The sequence below is a fragment of the Phoca vitulina genome, unplaced genomic scaffold (assembly GCF_004348235.1).
Source record: "Phoca vitulina isolate PV1807 unplaced genomic scaffold, GSC_HSeal_1.0 scaffold64, whole genome shotgun sequence".
Classification (NCBI taxonomy): domain Eukaryota; kingdom Metazoa; phylum Chordata; class Mammalia; order Carnivora; family Phocidae; genus Phoca; species Phoca vitulina.
In genome coordinates this window covers 3609340-3625493 of record NW_022589767.1, presented here as the reverse complement: position 1 = coordinate 3625493, position 16154 = coordinate 3609340, and the positions used below count along the sequence as shown (strand labels likewise).

At 40.6% G+C, this 16154-nt stretch overlaps 1 protein-coding gene across 1 annotated transcript; it reads left to right on the top strand.

Moving 5' to 3' along the window:
- Window positions 1-216: 216 nt before the first annotated feature.
- On the top strand, window positions 217-12351 carry ART4 (ADP-ribosyltransferase 4 (Dombrock blood group)). Its single transcript, XM_032391813.1, has 3 exons — window positions 217-557; window positions 2980-3688; window positions 11804-12351. The coding sequence occupies exons 1-3, from the start codon at window positions 357-359 to the stop codon at window positions 11893-11895; spliced, it is 1002 nt and encodes a 333-aa protein (XP_032247704.1). The 5' UTR covers window positions 217-356; the 3' UTR covers window positions 11896-12351.
- Window positions 12352-16154: the final 3803 nt, after the last annotated feature.

Genomic DNA, 16154 nt, shown 5'->3' with positions numbered 1-16154 from the left:
GATAATGTCACTTGGCCCCAAACACTGCACGGCCCGTGCCTTTCCTGTCTTCCTGAGAAAGTTAAGGTTGAGCTGCTGAGCCTGACCCTTAGCAGGCCTTTGGAATTCCCCCCTACACAGACTAGATAAGGGATTTTTTTTTTTAATTGGAAACTAACGAGTTCATTTCCCAATCCCTTATTTGGTGCACAGATCTGTCTATTTTGCAGAGATTTCAGCTCTGCAAATAAGCTGGAGCTGGAGCTGGAGCTTCCCTCAGAAAAACCGCTGGTTGGAGGTGGTCAACCGAAATCTCAACAAAACATGAACAAGGCAAGTTCTTGCTGAGACTCACCCAAAGAAAATCCCAGAGGAGAATGCTGAGCACTCATTTCAGGATGAAGCTGCAAGAGCAGAGAAGTATTTGTACCACAAATGAATACCGTCCATTGACCAACAGAGGCAGAAGGATTCTCCCAACTACTGCAGCCCCCAGGATGAGAATCTGGCTCCTCCCGAGGTCGCTTCCTCTCCTGATGCTGTTCTCCGCCCTGCAGACACCCACCGGGTGTTCTGAGGTAGGGCACAATTGAGGAGGTGATTCTTTATGGTCAGCGCCCCACTGGAGCGCTTTCCTGGTGACAACCTTTAAGTGACTTTTAGTCACTTGGGATCTGATTTCATTCAAACATTTTTTTAAAAAGACTTTTTATTTTATTTATGTGACAGAGAGAGAGAGAGAGAGAGAGAGAGCACAGGCAGGGGGAGCGGGAGAGGGAGAAGCAGGCTCTCCACTGAGCAGGGAGCCCGATATGGGACTCAGTCCCAGGACACTGGAATCATGACCTGAGCCAAAGGCAGGCACTTAACCGACTGAGCCACCCAGGCGCCCCTCATTCAGACATTTTAACCAATAATGCTAGTGAAGGGGGCACCTGGGTGGCTCAGTTGTTAAGTGTCTGCCTTCGGCTCAGGTCATGATCCCTGGGTCCTGGGATCGAGCCCCGCATCGGGCTCCCTGCTCAGCAGGAAGCTGGCTTCTCCTTCTCCCACTCTCCCTGGTTGTGTTCCCTCTCTCACTGTGTCTCTCTCTGTCAAATAAATAAATAAAATCTTTAAAAAAAAATAATGCTAGTGAAGGGTGTTGAAAACAATTCTTAAAAATTGTGGAATTCTTTAGAGTTTATAAATTTGACGTTAATGGAAGCTAGAGGCATAATGTTATTTTCTTGATTCTCCATAAAATTTAAAACATTGCTTCTGTAGGACAAATGATGCAAAATAAAGTCTATTTGGCTTTCGACTGTTTCATAGGGATCAACTCAAAAGAAGTATTATAATTTAAAGATCGATATAATGAAAAATAATCTATTGTTGAGATAACAGAGTACATACTTGAGATCTAGTAATATAGTAAAGTGTTTAGAGCTCACAAGATGTAACAGAACATGATATGATTGATTTTGTTTTGTTTTGGCTTAAATAGATTCTGTAGACCTATTTGTAAACCTTCTGTAAAGAGTTATTGGTAAAGATCATTTAAGCAGTCTTAAAAATCTGTTCCATTTTACACACACCTAGATGTCTTCTCATCATAAATAACAGTAAAACACCAAAATGGTATGTTTTTGAGTTTCAGCTGCAACATCTTTGACACTGACTGGATGGAATCTTATCTCCTAATATAAAGAGTGCTGTTTATTAGAAAAGCATCGTTTCTTTGCCAAGAAGAAAACATCTTGGAATTTAGATAGTTGAAATCATGGCTCTAAAAAACAGACTGATGATAGGGTGCCTGAGTGGCTCAGATGGTTAAGCGTCTGCCTTCGGCTCAGGTCATGATCCCAGGTGCTGGGATCGAGTCCCGCATCGGGCTCCCTGCTAGGCGGGGAGCCTGCTTCTCCCTCTGCCTCTGCCTCTCTCTCTCTCTCTCTCTGACTCTCATGAATAAATAAATAAAACATTTAAAAAATAAATAAATAAATAAAAAACAGACTGATGATACTTAATGAACTTGTATTCAAATCTCTAACTTCAGTTTAATATGGACTAGATATTAATAAGTAACCTTCAATTGACTACCCATAGGAAATTATCTTTTTCCCACTCCTGGTTTCTAAGAGGAGGGACTGTCCTAGGCACGCTCTTGAGCACTTTACCACTCCCCTGGTGGTGGGCAAATTTAGTTGTTTGGTAACATCAGGAATAATAACTGGGCATTCTGAGTTTGACTCTGCTCTTTTTCCTCCTGGGAGTTAGCCTGACAGAAAAGGACATGAGCTCTGTGCTCCTCCATGACAAGAATCTTATCTTTGGGCAGGCCACAATCCAATACTGTCTGCAGCTCAGTGGGCAAGTCTGCCTTGTTCTGGGATTTACTCTTAACAAATCTACTTGCCATCAGACCCAAAGATGTGTGCCCCAACAATTCAGCAGTAAAGATGATATTTTAACCTTCATACATGCTCTTTTTTCCTCAATTTTTAAATCAGATCCTGGTCAGAAGAGAGGGCTGTTATTTACTGGGGACCCCTAGGGACAACCCAACATTACTCATCACTGAAGTTTTTTCGTAAATAAAGTTCAGAGACTTAATACAAGTTTTAGGTATTCATAAAAGAGATCTTCCTTAACACCCATGACAGGATGTGAAGGGGGTCAGTAGAGGAAACAGAAAGTACACATAAACTTTAAGATTATAATTTTTTTTCTTCAAAGTGCTATGCAAAAATACTGGTTTTGGTTATAGAAGAAGGGTCACTTCCTCCCTGGGGAGGAGAGTTTTTTTTGAGCTTTTAGTAATAGTTATCAAACCAAATTCAATCTCTGGCACAGGTCCTGAGGCAGGAAGTATTAGGACAGGGTAATGATTATGAGTGAAACTTATTTCAGCATATAAGTTTTGAGAAGAAGACTTGGCTTTATGGAGGATAGCAAGTCAGGCACCACATCCACCATCTGATTTGAAAAGTTAAAGTCAAGACTTTTCTTTTCTTATAGGTTGCAGTTAACATTGACTTTGACTTGACACCAGATTCCTTTGATGATCAGTACCAAGGCTGCAGCCCACAAGTCATGGAGAAGCTAAGTCAAGGGGATTATTTCACAAAAGAACTAGAAGCACATAGAAATTACCACAGGGTCTGGGCGAATGCCCACTTAACCTGGCTGAACAGAGGAAAAGATCTCCCCGAGAACATGAATATTACACATGCTGTGGCCATCTTGGTTTATACATCAAACAATAGTGTCCGCACAGACTTCACTAAAGCCATGGCCAGTGCTGGGAGGTCTCCACAGCAGTATAAACATTCATTCCGTTTCAAATACCTGCACTACTACCTGACCTCAGCAATCCAGCTGCTAAGGAAAGAAATGGTCATGAAGAATGACTCTCTGTGTTTTGAGGTGCATCATGAGATGAAGGATATCTATTTGGAAGCCTACAGAGGTGCCACCATCCGATTTGGCCAATTCCTCTCCACCTCCCTCCTGAAAAAAGACGCACAGAAGTTTGGGAACCAAACTCTATTTACCATGTTTACCTGCCTGGGTGCACCTGTACAAGAAGTCTCTCTCAAGAAGGAGGTCCTGGTCCCTCCCTATGAGTTGTTCAAGGTTGTAAATGTGAGCTACCACCCGCGAGGAAATTGGTTGCTGTTGCGGTCAGCTGGGAACGTGAGCACATATAACTGTCAGCTGCTAAAAGGTACCATATTATCGATCTAAATGGAATCTACTCTTTATCAGGATCACAGGCCACTATTCTTTTAAAAAAAGTTACTTTTCTGAGTGGGCTTACTGGGGGAAAGGCCAAAAACATGGAAATTGGCCTTCAGAAGTAGTGGAACTGACAGATTAGAGAAGACCTGCCTTATTTCTTGGTTTCCTTCCCCTTCTTTCTCCTCAACTACCTCTAGAAAAAATGTGTTTCTTCAGTGGCACTAATATGTGGGACATTCTAGACACAGAGAGTAAACCTCTACTGAAAAAGATGGCACATAAATTTTTTTTTATTTTATTTATTTTTACCTTCACCCTCAAACTTGGTTTTGTTTTTTTTTTTGGTTTTTTGGGTTTTTTTGTTTGTCACGGTCATTACAGGAATAAGGAGTGCCGTGAGTAAAGCAGGAGGCATGATTTATTCATTCACTCTTATCTATTACCCATCTTCTATGTTCCAGGAACCGGGATGGGAGGCGTCAGGTGATATGAAATGAATAAAGCAAAATCACTATCCCAGGAAGAGTTTTAGTCTAATGAGAAACGGAAATATGAGCAAATGTCCACACTCCAAAGCACTAAGCAATATACCAGATGTTTAAGCAATGGTTGTGGCTTCTCAGTGTAGGAAGCTACTCATTCTCTCTGGAGAAAGTGAGAAAGTCTACACGATAGAGGACCCCATGGGACTTGAAGTAAGAATGGGGGTTTTCAGTGAAAAAGAGAGGAAAAGTCATTTCAAGCAGAAAACAGCATATGCTGAATCACAGAGGTTTCAAATAGCCAGTGTCTAGGGAATCTTTATAATTCTGGATGGCTGGAATATAGGAGGTATAAGACACAGGAAGAGGCGAGGAGTAGAAAAGGAATAGGGGAGCGGCACCTGGATGGCTCAGTCCTTAAGCGTCTGCCTTCGGCTCAGGTCATGATCCCAGGGTTCTGGGATCGAGCCCCACATCGGGCTCCCTGTTCAGCGGGAAGCCTGCTTCTCCCTCTCCCACTCCCCCTGGTTGTGTTCCCTCTCTTGCCGTCTCTCTCTCTGTCAAATAAATAAATAAAATCTTTAAAAAAAAAAAAAAAGAAGAAGAAAAGGAATAGGGGATTGATTGGGGTGGGGAGACTTCTGACAGGCCAGATGGTTAAAACTCTTGTATTCTATGCTAAGGACTTTAAAACTTCATGCTGTAGGTAATGAGAAGTCATTGGAAGTTTTTAAAGAGTGGAGCATCAATGGGATCAGTATTTTAGCAAGAGCTCTGATGATATTGTGAAAAATGAACTGAAGTGGGAGAAATTGGAGACATCACAGAACAAAAAAATATTAAGATCTTTTTTAGAAAAATATGTGGCCGGCTCCATTCCATCCCTGTACGTTGCCAGCCAGAGTCCCTGCACAAAATGGTAGTTCTGTGGCAAGTGGCTGTGCCCTGTTTGATTTAGAAGGAAGATCGTCCTTATCCACATGTGCATGTGTTCACACTCACACTTAACTGTAATGTCTACCTTCGAAATATCCCTGAATCTTTCTCTATTCCATCATTATTGCTACTGTTAATAATTCAGGCTATCAGCATTTCTCAGCATTTGGGGGCTGCAGTGTTACAATGATCCTGAAATTGGCATCCATGCTGAGGTCTTGGGCCTGCTTACTCTGGCCTATCTGCAAACACAGACCAGGGGAGAGGTGACCTATCAATACTTTTATCTCTTCTTGCCTGTCCTTAGAAGTGTGGCAGGGAGCAACATGAGTGAAATGAGGATCTGTTCCACAGAACCAAGAGATTAGTGTTTGCAGAGGCAAATGAAAAACTAGAGTATGAAGCAAACAGTGAGATTTTAACACCAAACAAGAACATTCATAGCCAGATTCCAGGGTTCTTTGGAACTACATTGTTGTTTCATCCTCATCAGGATGAAGTTGAGACAGAAAAATTTTTCTACTGGGTTGAGGAACACAGTAAAATACATTAAGCAAAATGTTGTAGAACATTTACATCAAAGGGTAGGAAACGGAGAAAAAGGAGTATATAATAGAAACTTTTTTTTAGTATTTTATTTATTTATTTATTTGACAGAGCGAGCACAAGAAGGGGGAGCAGGCAGAAGGAGAGGGAGAAGCAGGCTCCCTGGGGAGCCTGATGCGGGGCTCAATCCCAGGACCCTGGGATCATGATTTGAGCCGAAGGCAGATGCTTAACGGACTGAGCCACCCAGGCTCCCCTATAATAGAAACTATTACCCATATTCTCTACTCTGTAAGTTTCAAAGGAAACTATTTCAAGACCGTCCCCACCAAACTAATGATCTTTGCTTTCCTGTCAGGAAGCTACTCAAACACAACTTGGAGTTAAGGCTTAGCTGGAATAACCATGCACATTGCTAGACTCTGGAAGCTTGGCTGGTCTTGACTGGATATTTGAAATCACAAATCATACTTAAGGGAATCAGTAATCTTGTATTGCTCTGTAAGCTCTTTGTAGGCAGACATGTGACTACACAGTATTTAAGAGTCTGGCATGGAATCCTGGCAGTTTGACCCCGGATCCACTCTGTCTGGATTCCTATCCAACTTGTACAGTTTTTTAGCTGTGTTCTCAGTCCAGTTGCTTAAACTCCCTATGTTTCTTCAACTATGTAAGGAGCATCATAATAGAGCCCCTCAGGGCTCTTGTGAAAATAAAATAAAATAAAATACTAAAGTATTTTTACAAGACCTAGCATGTAATAAATGGTAAATAAGTGTTAACCAATATTAACTTTAGTCTCCTGACACATAGAGATGTTCAATCTACATTTGTTAAAAAAAAAAATCTATATTTGTTGAATGAGTGAATAAATGAAGCATTCTCTTTTAATACTTCCAAGTGATCTGGTCTTTGGGTCAGATGACCAGATAACTCAATTGACTAAAAACAGTTTCGATATTTACTAGAAAGAGAAAATATTCTAGAAAGCTCAACCCCTAGTCAAAAATAAGGAGCTCTAGCCACGATATGACTAATCTAGAATGTGGTCGTTTGCAATGTGAGTTACTACGTCTAAATTTTTCCTAGAAATTCACCACTGTGCAGTCTTGGGAAGAGATTGTAAATGGCAGGAAAAAACGACCCCTGGTCGTAAAGGGTGATATTTTGGTCAGAGACATTGCATGGTAGGCCAAGAGCTGGAGTTGGAGTGTCTTCCCAGCCAGCACAACTACAAAACCATTCAGGAGATTGAAAGAGGGAGAAGAATCAGCTCAAGCTGCAGGGGTGCCATTCTTCCTTTGACTCTGTTGGCTCTGGCTGAAAGTTGCAGAGAAGGCTGCTCCATCCTCTGGTTCTGCTTTCCCTAAACCTCATATGGAGGCCAACTAGGGAAGCCTCAAGGCTGCCATTGGCTGGTTGATAGCACAGACAAGTTAGCTGAGGACAAAAAGACTGTATCATCTTGAGATAAACCCAACCAATATGCACCTATCTCTACTGATTACAAACAAAAAAAAGTTTGATTAGCTTCATGATGCTTTCAGCTATTCACTGCAGTGGTGTTTGTTTTCTCAATAAGTAAGCTATTTCTGAAACTGTCTTTAAGTCATTTCTGTTAACTGACTAATAACACTTTACTTATCCCAACATCCTGGAGCAGTATTGGGTTGATCCATACATGAACAATGGGAGGAGGGAAGTGGTGTGTTTTTCTTTTCTGGGAGTCCTTCACTGGAAGGGAGTAAGATCAATGGACTCTCCCCAGACCTGCTTTTCTAGCTAACTGCTATTTTCCGCCATCAACCTCAGTCTAGGGATTCCCAGATGGTATTCTGGAGGACTGATACCTAATTCCTCATGAAACCAGAATCCTCTCAGGAAACTATTTCTTATCCCTTCATTTTTTTTCCCAAGCAGAAGCCACAAGCTATTCTACATCTAAAAAGTCCTCTGAGCCAATGACTTGTTTCCTCTCCTGTTCCCTCTTAATCTGACAGACATCATATTTGAAAGACAACATGAAGACCTTTAAAATTGGTCAGCCAGGACACCATAATTGTCCCAATGAAAAGATAATAGATTAGAGAATATAGCTTCCCCAGTCCCTCGATTTATTTCAGAATTGGTTCTGTTAACTTGTAACTACAGTTCTCAAGTTCAAAGAGTACTGAAGAATCTGTCATGTTCAGAGTTAAAAGGTCAAATTGGTAGCATAATATATTTAAGCAAGGGCAATGCAAAAGAAAAATTGTTTAAGACATTCTACACTAACGGCTCTCCCTTCTAATTCTTCTCTCATCCCTTTCGTGACCTATACTGGTTACCATAGAAACAGATGTTTTCACGCCCGTTGAAAGACTCAAAATATGTTATGTTAGTTATTTGCCCTTAAATGTTGTTTTGTTCAGGAAAATAATCTGTGCCAAAAAATCTGTAAACACACAAATACATACTCTGTTCTGTATCACTGGATTCACAAAGAAGGATTTATTTGTTAAAATGTTTCACATAATCAAAATTCTTAAGCATGTTTCTAGAAAAAATACAGTCAGCTTTTGTAGTAAGCCTGATTTTACATGTTAACTGTGCCAGTTACTAGCAGTGAGAATGTGGGCAAAGGCTTAGTCCTTGTGTGTCTTTATATGTAATATAGGGGGGAAATGTAATGAAACCTCCCTTCTAGGATTCCGGTGAGGATAAAATGACTTATGCATGTAAAAGCTCTTAGAACAGATTCTGACACTAGTAAGTACTCAAAATTGGCAGGTACTATTACTGTTACATATTATTTATTTATTAATTTCCTGTTTCCTGTTTTCTTTTACTCTGGGCTTTATCTCAAACTAGTCTTCCCTAGTTGTGGCATCACATTAACCTTGAAGTATTGTCTGTCTCAGCTGAATGGATGAAAGAATGAGTAAATGAGGGGCGCCTGGGTGGCTCATTTGGTTAAGCGTCTGCTTTCGGCTCGGGTCATGATCCCCGGGTCCTGGGATAGAGTTCCACGTCAGGCTCCCTGCTGAGCAGGGAGCCTGCTTCTCCCTCTCCTGAGCCTGCTTCTCCCTCTCCTCCCTGCTCGTTCTCTCTCTTGCTCTCTTTTGCTATCTCTGTCTCTCTCTCAAATAAATAAATAAAACCTAAGAAAGAAAGAAAGAAAAAGAAAGGAAGGAAGGAGGAAGGAAAGAAAGGAAGAAAGAAAGAAAGAAGGAAAGAAAGAAATAGAAAAAGAAAGAAAGAAGGAAGGAAAGAAAAAGAGGAATTGAATGAATCTAGGAGGCCACATGCATGGTGGAAAGAGACTAGACTTTGGAGCCAGGAAGGGCTGGGCATATATGTTAGTAGCTACATGGCCTCGAATAAATGACAACCTAAGAGCCTGTTTCTTCATTTATAAAGTGGAGGCAAAGGGGAATATTATGGCGGTACCTGGCGTCCACCCTCTCAAACACAACTGAAAAACTCTGGGAAAGCACTTTGCACATGGAAGTGGGATAATAGTTTAGTGGCACAAATGTGAGCTTCAGTGATATTGACAGTGAAGAAAAAAACGAAGAGATGGAAGAAACAAAACTTATCCTTGTTTGAGCACCAACTGGTTCCTAGATAACTCTCTAAAGAGTAACACTCATTAATCTCCACATTGGACAGAAAGGGGCTCTAGAGCATTGGGAGTATTTGCCTCCAAATATGAGATTAACTAGATATACTGCATATCAGTTTTAGCTTTTTCTGCTTTTTGCAAGGGATTGAGCATTTCTTTCTGAACAATCTGATATAATTCACAGATTCGGAGTTCATGAAATACAGGGTGTAATAATTATGTATTTCTCCCCAAACTGTATATCCTAAGGCAGCAATGACCAAATTTAGGTTATGATCCACAAAAAAAATGATACTTATGTAGCAAATTTCATTCACAGAAGGTTTTCACACACATTATCTGTTTAATTCTTACAACCACACTGTACATTGGTTACTGACCCCACTATACTGATGTGAATACGGAGGTTGAGAGAGGTTACATGGTTTGTATGAGATTATTCAGCTTATAAATGACAAAAGTAAGACCCTTTCCCGTGTTTTATGACAAAAAGCCCAGGACAATGTTCTCCACAGACTGCTTTCAGGAGATTAATTTGTTCAAAAATATTACTAAGAACCTACTATTAGTCTCAATCCTCTGTGACTGTGACTACATTGTAACTCACTTCACATACACATAAACATACAAGTACACACACACGCATGTAAAACAAGACAATCATTCACCATTTCACATGCTGTTTGACTCTAGTGTTTTTTATTCTAACCCATTTTATCACATTATTACAGTGATGGTCATGATAAAGCATTAATGCATCACAACCTCCGATTTGAAAAATACTAGGATACAGAGGGAATAAAAAGCATTGAATAGATAGTCTAGAAGGAAAGTAAAAACAAATACAAAAGTAAATTTAATGTGAGTTATCCTTAAATGAAAGATTTCGTAGATTGCATTTAATTCACAGATGTTTTTCATTTATTCACCTACATAAAGATACTGTCTGTGTAAAAATAATGATAATAATGATAAAGCGTGAGGTAGAAATGTTAAAGACTGTAAGAGAGAAAAAAAGTAACAAGAGAGGAAAGAAAAGTTACTTTAACCTGAGAAAATAAAATGAAAGTAAGCTTTTTTAATATCCTAGTTATTATGAAGGGGGCTGAAGAGGTGGTTTTGAAGGATGAGTATGATTACAAAATGGTAATGTCCATATATTTGTCCTTATTTGAGCATCAATCATTATAGTAGCCATGAAGTACAGCAAAGGGGAATGGTAGTGACTGTAGTATTTCCAACAGTCTTGAGATGAGATGCTCTCATCCTACAGATGAGAAAGCTCAGGTCCAATGAAAGTAACTAACATAAAGGTCAGCTAGGGACAAAGCTTCAAAACCCAAGCTAATCACTTCCAATAACCATAATTTCTACCCACTATATTGTTTCACTGTCAATCAATATTCTCTGATAACTCTTCAGTAGAATCATATCCTGTTACAAAGTGAGAAAGGACAGAGACAGAGGTCCTTGTGATCTCAGCCTCAGTGAAGAGAAAACAAAACAAAAAATGTTTGAGAATTATTCTAATGAATGAGCTGTTCAAGTGGTATTAATGGTCTCGAGGTCCCTGTGAGAATTCAGATAATACAATTTTAGCAGGAACTTTGACAAAAGCTTAGAAATAGGTATGTACTATTAATTTTCCTTATCTACTCTTATTGGTGAAAATGGATTTTAAATAGTTTGTATATATAGAATTCCAAGAAATTCCAGGAAACTCAAAGGATTTTATGCGTTATTATGTGAAAGTAATGGGAAAATATTTCTCCATCGTCTGGTCATCCTATCAAGCAATATATTCAAATATTGAGGCAATCACAGAGTTGAATGTCTTCCTACCCCCAAACATCTTTTCTATCCTAAATAGTCAGGGAAGGCTAGTTGGAAAGGAGATCCCACTCTTTAGAGCATTTTGCAATATGTGGAGAAACAATACTGTGGCTAAGAAGATAGAGTTGAGCCAGGCTGCCTGAGTTGGAATGCTGCCTTCACTGCATACTAGATGTGCGATGTTCGGTAAGTTTCTACACGTCTGTGTCACCGTTTGATCAGCAGAAAAATGAGGATAATGAGAACAAATACCTCGTAGATTTCCCGTGAGGATTAAATGAGCTAATTGCTAGCCAGTGCTTAAAACGCACACAGCACAGAATAAGCTGCTAATCAATGTTAGCTTTCATAATGGTGAAGAAGATGATGGTAATTAAAATAGGGATACCAGTGATGGTGATGGTGCCGCTGATGACAACAAAGATGGAAAATCAGATCTCACACACCGACTACCCAAGCGGGTAACCTGGAGTAAATCTCTGAACTTGTTGGTGCTGTTTCATCTGCAAAATAAACAAGCTGAGTTCTGTTGGTTAGAAAAAATTCTAAGGGGATACTTTTTTTAAAGTAGCTAACTTCAAATATTTTTATTAGGAATTTTCGAAGTTAAAAAAAGTGAATCAAAGGAGAAATAAGGTCGTTTTTAAAAAAATAAACTCTGCTACCTAAAAGTTCTCTAACTTTGTGTTCGTTTTGACAGGTTCCAGCAAAAAGTACAACCCTGCTCCTGTGGTTATTGCTTCTCTCTCCTTTTTGACCAGTGTTGTCATCTCTTCCAAAAGTGGAGTATAAAGGAACCTTGTGGTTTTGCTTTCTCTGTGCCCTTTTGCTTGATGCCAGTCAGAGGCAAGCTGAATACCCTCGGGGAATCACTCTGCCCAGTTATCAACTGATGCAGCGATTGGCTCAGCCCGCTGCCTGTGAGCGGACCTAGAATGCAGTATATTTCTTCTCCATGGACACAGAGATTCATCCTGGAATAGAAAAGGACCCAATCAGAGCTGGTGAGATACAGTCATGGTAATGTTTTGGAATTGGGATTGGGAATGGGGTGTGGGAGCCTTTTTATTGAGTGGAGATTGATGAAAGCAGAACGAGTATGAGCCTACAGCTGCTAGCAGCTCTCTTGCCACCAGTAGGGGAGACTCTATCTCCTTGAGAATGGAGTGAACACAATGAAGGAGGAACTGCAAAATGAAAAGAAACAGTTCTGATGAGAGAATATGAGCCCCTAGATCCAACTATGCCTGAAACTGGAATCCTGGGCTTTTTAAAAATTACATAAATCAATAAATTGTATATTTGCATAAATAATTTGAATTAAATTTCCTATCTCAAGCAATCAAAGGAGTTATGAATGCTTCTTTTTTTTATTTAGCAATCCTAAATAGGAACAAATCGAGAAGCTTGAGTTCGAAAGCACAGAAAAAAAATCTTCATCAAATGGAAAAGCTTTGAACCCCAGAGAAATAATTAAAAGTGTAAATTTTCTTCAGAGATTTTTATCAGCATTCAAGACCAAACCAGTGTAGACTCAGATAGGAGGAAATACGAAAACTTGAGAAATAAAAGGGAAAGTTAATAAAAGATGTTAGTGAAATCTCATTCACTGGCAGTAATGGGGCGCCACACATGTTTCTAAAGTATTACAAAAGTTAGAATTTAAATTCACATGTTAATTTACAGAGGGACTTTATGGCAAATTAGATTTTAAGTCGTCATCAAAAGTTTAGGTACATTTATTAGGAAAGCATGCAGATGTGTGTGGATATAAAGGAGAAGATATGAGAGGGAAAAAAATCTGATAACCAAGCAAATATCAAAGATATATCGAGTACTTACTATGTGACAGTAATTAAATAAAAGGAAGTATAAATCACCAAACTTCAAAGCTGGGGATTTTCTCCAGCTCCCTTCAGTTGTATACAATATAAATGGGACAATGGGAGTTGCCCTGATTTCCAAAGATCCGGATATTGGGCTAAACGGAGTGAAATTATGAAAGTCCATGCTACTTAGCCCCTCTGAGATTTGCGTAAGAAACAACGAAAGTGAAATCAGCTCATTTGACCCCAGTAGGACTTTCTAAAGGGACAGTGCCATGAGAGAAGAGACTCAGTGGGGAATTAGCTGCATATAATCCCCCGGTTGAGAATTCAGGCATCTAGTATATCATTCTTTACACGGAATTTTGAGAACAGGGCCAAGCTCACCTCTGTCACCTAGCTTACATTGGCCTCTATGCCTAATAAGGCAAGCATAAATTTTCCATGTTTTCATGGACACAGTTTTCATGATTTATTGCCCAGGAACATTGGCAGGTTAGCGGCTACTGAACAGAGTCTCATCGGCCTGGCTCTGCGAACAAGCTTTGTTGTGAGCTTTAGCGAAGCAATAGAAAAGCCTCCCAACATCTTGTGAATATTTTTTTTTCTGTGCCATATAAATGCACTTATTGAGCCATACTATGTACAAAACACCTTGGGGATTAAAAGTTGAATAGTGTAAGCCAGATCTTCCGTAGTTTACAATCTCTTGGGAGAAATGAAGAAAAGAACACAAGTCACAGAGGAAATACCAAAAGAAAGGGGAATATCAAGCCTTCTGTTCACGAGAGCTCAGAAGAACTTCTGAGGCAAGAGAAGAAGCCAGGAAGGCTTCAGGGAGGAGGCAGCATTTGAGCGAGGTCTTGGGACCCTGGGGTGGGAGCAAGGGGTGAGAGGAGGAAGTCAGCGTAGGTGTGTGTCAAGCGCTTAGTGCTGAAATGCATGCAAATAATAAGCGCTTCGAGTTTAGAGAAAAGCGAGATCCCTCTTCTATGATCCCTCTCAAAGCTGGACACAGCTTTCTACTGGAAATGAGGCTCAAGGGAGGGCTTCAGATGGAAAAAGGAGAGGTGAGTAGAAAAGAGACAGGGGATATAGGAATGATCAGTGTACACAAGGGTCAGGAAATAGATCTGGCAGAGAGAAGCTGTAATGTGGACTAAAGAGGAAAGAGCCACCCAATCAAGCTAAAAGGACAGCCTAACGCATTGGATCTCCATGAGAAATCAGTCTTCTGAGTAAGACACGCTCGATAGGTGATCTTAACGCATGCTCCCAGCACCTGGAGCACCAATGTCCCTTAAGAACACATTAGAAATGTGAACTGATCCCAAATCTATAAAATCAGAAACCCAGAACCTGTGTTAAGAAGCCCTTCAGGCTTGTGACTTATGGGATTATGATCCGTAAAGGAATAACCAGGTTTTTGAAAAGATAACTTAATTCTTCCTCCTGTTGCTGCTTTATAGAACAAATCTCCAGAGACAGAAGTTATTCTCTTGAACTGTGTAGATTTGTGGGTTAAGGATGATTGTGCATACTTTGCATTCCCTCAATCTCTCCCTAGAGTCCTAAGTTTTTGTGCAAAAAGCCTGTGAAGCGGACCATTGATTTAAATCAATTCAAAGTTCATGAAACATTAGGAGACCAGTTTCAAAAATTTCACTGTAATTTCTGCTTTTTCATTCTGGGATATCTTTGAAGGTAAATGGATAAATTCACATGGATCATTAAAAGAGTTGGCACTATAAAGTTGCAGTAATTGTTATTAATACTTCTCTCTTTTTTGTGTACACAAAAAAATACTTTGGCTTCATTTATTGTTTTATTTGTATCTTTACGATCCAGTGTTCTACTATGCCTGTCTGATTGTCCCGAGGTCCCCTATTTGCTCTGACTTTAAAAAATAATAAATCCAGTGAAAGAAAATTTCTGTAAAGCTTGATTTACTTGGAGCACCAGGATTCTTGGCCTGAGTTGTCTAATGATCTGAATCAAACTGACTTATACTTTATGAGCCCAGATCTTGATTTGGTAAAATTCAACAAACATTTATTGAACTAGACGCTTTCAGAGACGCCAACATGTACCAAATATTGGCAAGTGATAAAATGTGGGAAAAAAAGGTTATTACAGGTATTACAGGACTCCCTCCCTTCCTCCTCCCTCCCTCCCTCCCTTATCTTCTTGTAGTAAGTGCCCATGTGTTTTATTTTGTTGTGCTTTATGGCAGTTCACTTCTTCCTCCCCACTATTGCTTCATTCAGTTAGGTCACACTGTGCTCATGGCCTCTGAGGAGGAATGAAACTAGATATGAGGTAGAAACTAGTGAATCTTCCCCAGGTTGCTTTTCAAAACCTGAAGGAATGGAGAGAAAATGAGAGGAACCCAAAACAAAGAATTTGAGAGAAACACTAAGTAAGAGTACCGGGTTTGAGAAGAGTGCGGCTTCCCCCCGCCTCGCACCCCGCCCCCGCCGCGTATGTCGAGAGGCTGGGAAGCAGCTGCAGACAAGGAGTCATCAGAGTGGGCAGATCAGTGGTCCTCGGGGCTGGGAAAATGTGAGAGGCACTGCCCGTGATGGCCAGCCTCGCAAAAGTCACCGGCATCTGGAAACCACCGTTACTGAAGCACGAGCGGCCCATCCTGACCTCAAGCGGCTACACTAGCTGCCATTCCCATTGACGTGTGGTGAGGACCTCCCTCAGACTGCCCCCGGTCATGCTTCCAGTCTTTTTTTTAAGATTTTATTTATTTATTTGTCAAAGAGAGAGAGAGAGAGCACAAGCAGGGGGAGAAGCAGGCTCCCCCCTTGAGCAAGGAGCTTGATGCGGGGCTCGATCCCAGGACCCCGGGATCATGACCTGAGTCGAAGGCAGACGCTTAACCAACTGAGCCACCCGGGTGCCCCTCCTGGGACACAATCTTAAGACCGAGAGAAGGCAGGCGAGAACCTGAACACACACAGGTTCAGAAAAAGTAACAAAGTGAGAGCTGCACCTCCCTCCTCCCATTGATGTATGTGTATTTTTGAGGACAGGGTAGCAAATGGATACCCTCAAGAACGTCCTCAAAATAAGCCAGCTATTTGGAGCTGAGAGAAAATGCAGAGTTCGCGTATTGAAACTCATCCTTTTTCCAAGCCCTATAAGCCCTGGAAATAGCCCAAATCCCCTTGGCCTTTGGCCACAGGACATTCTGAAGGTCTTACTGTTAGGGAGCAA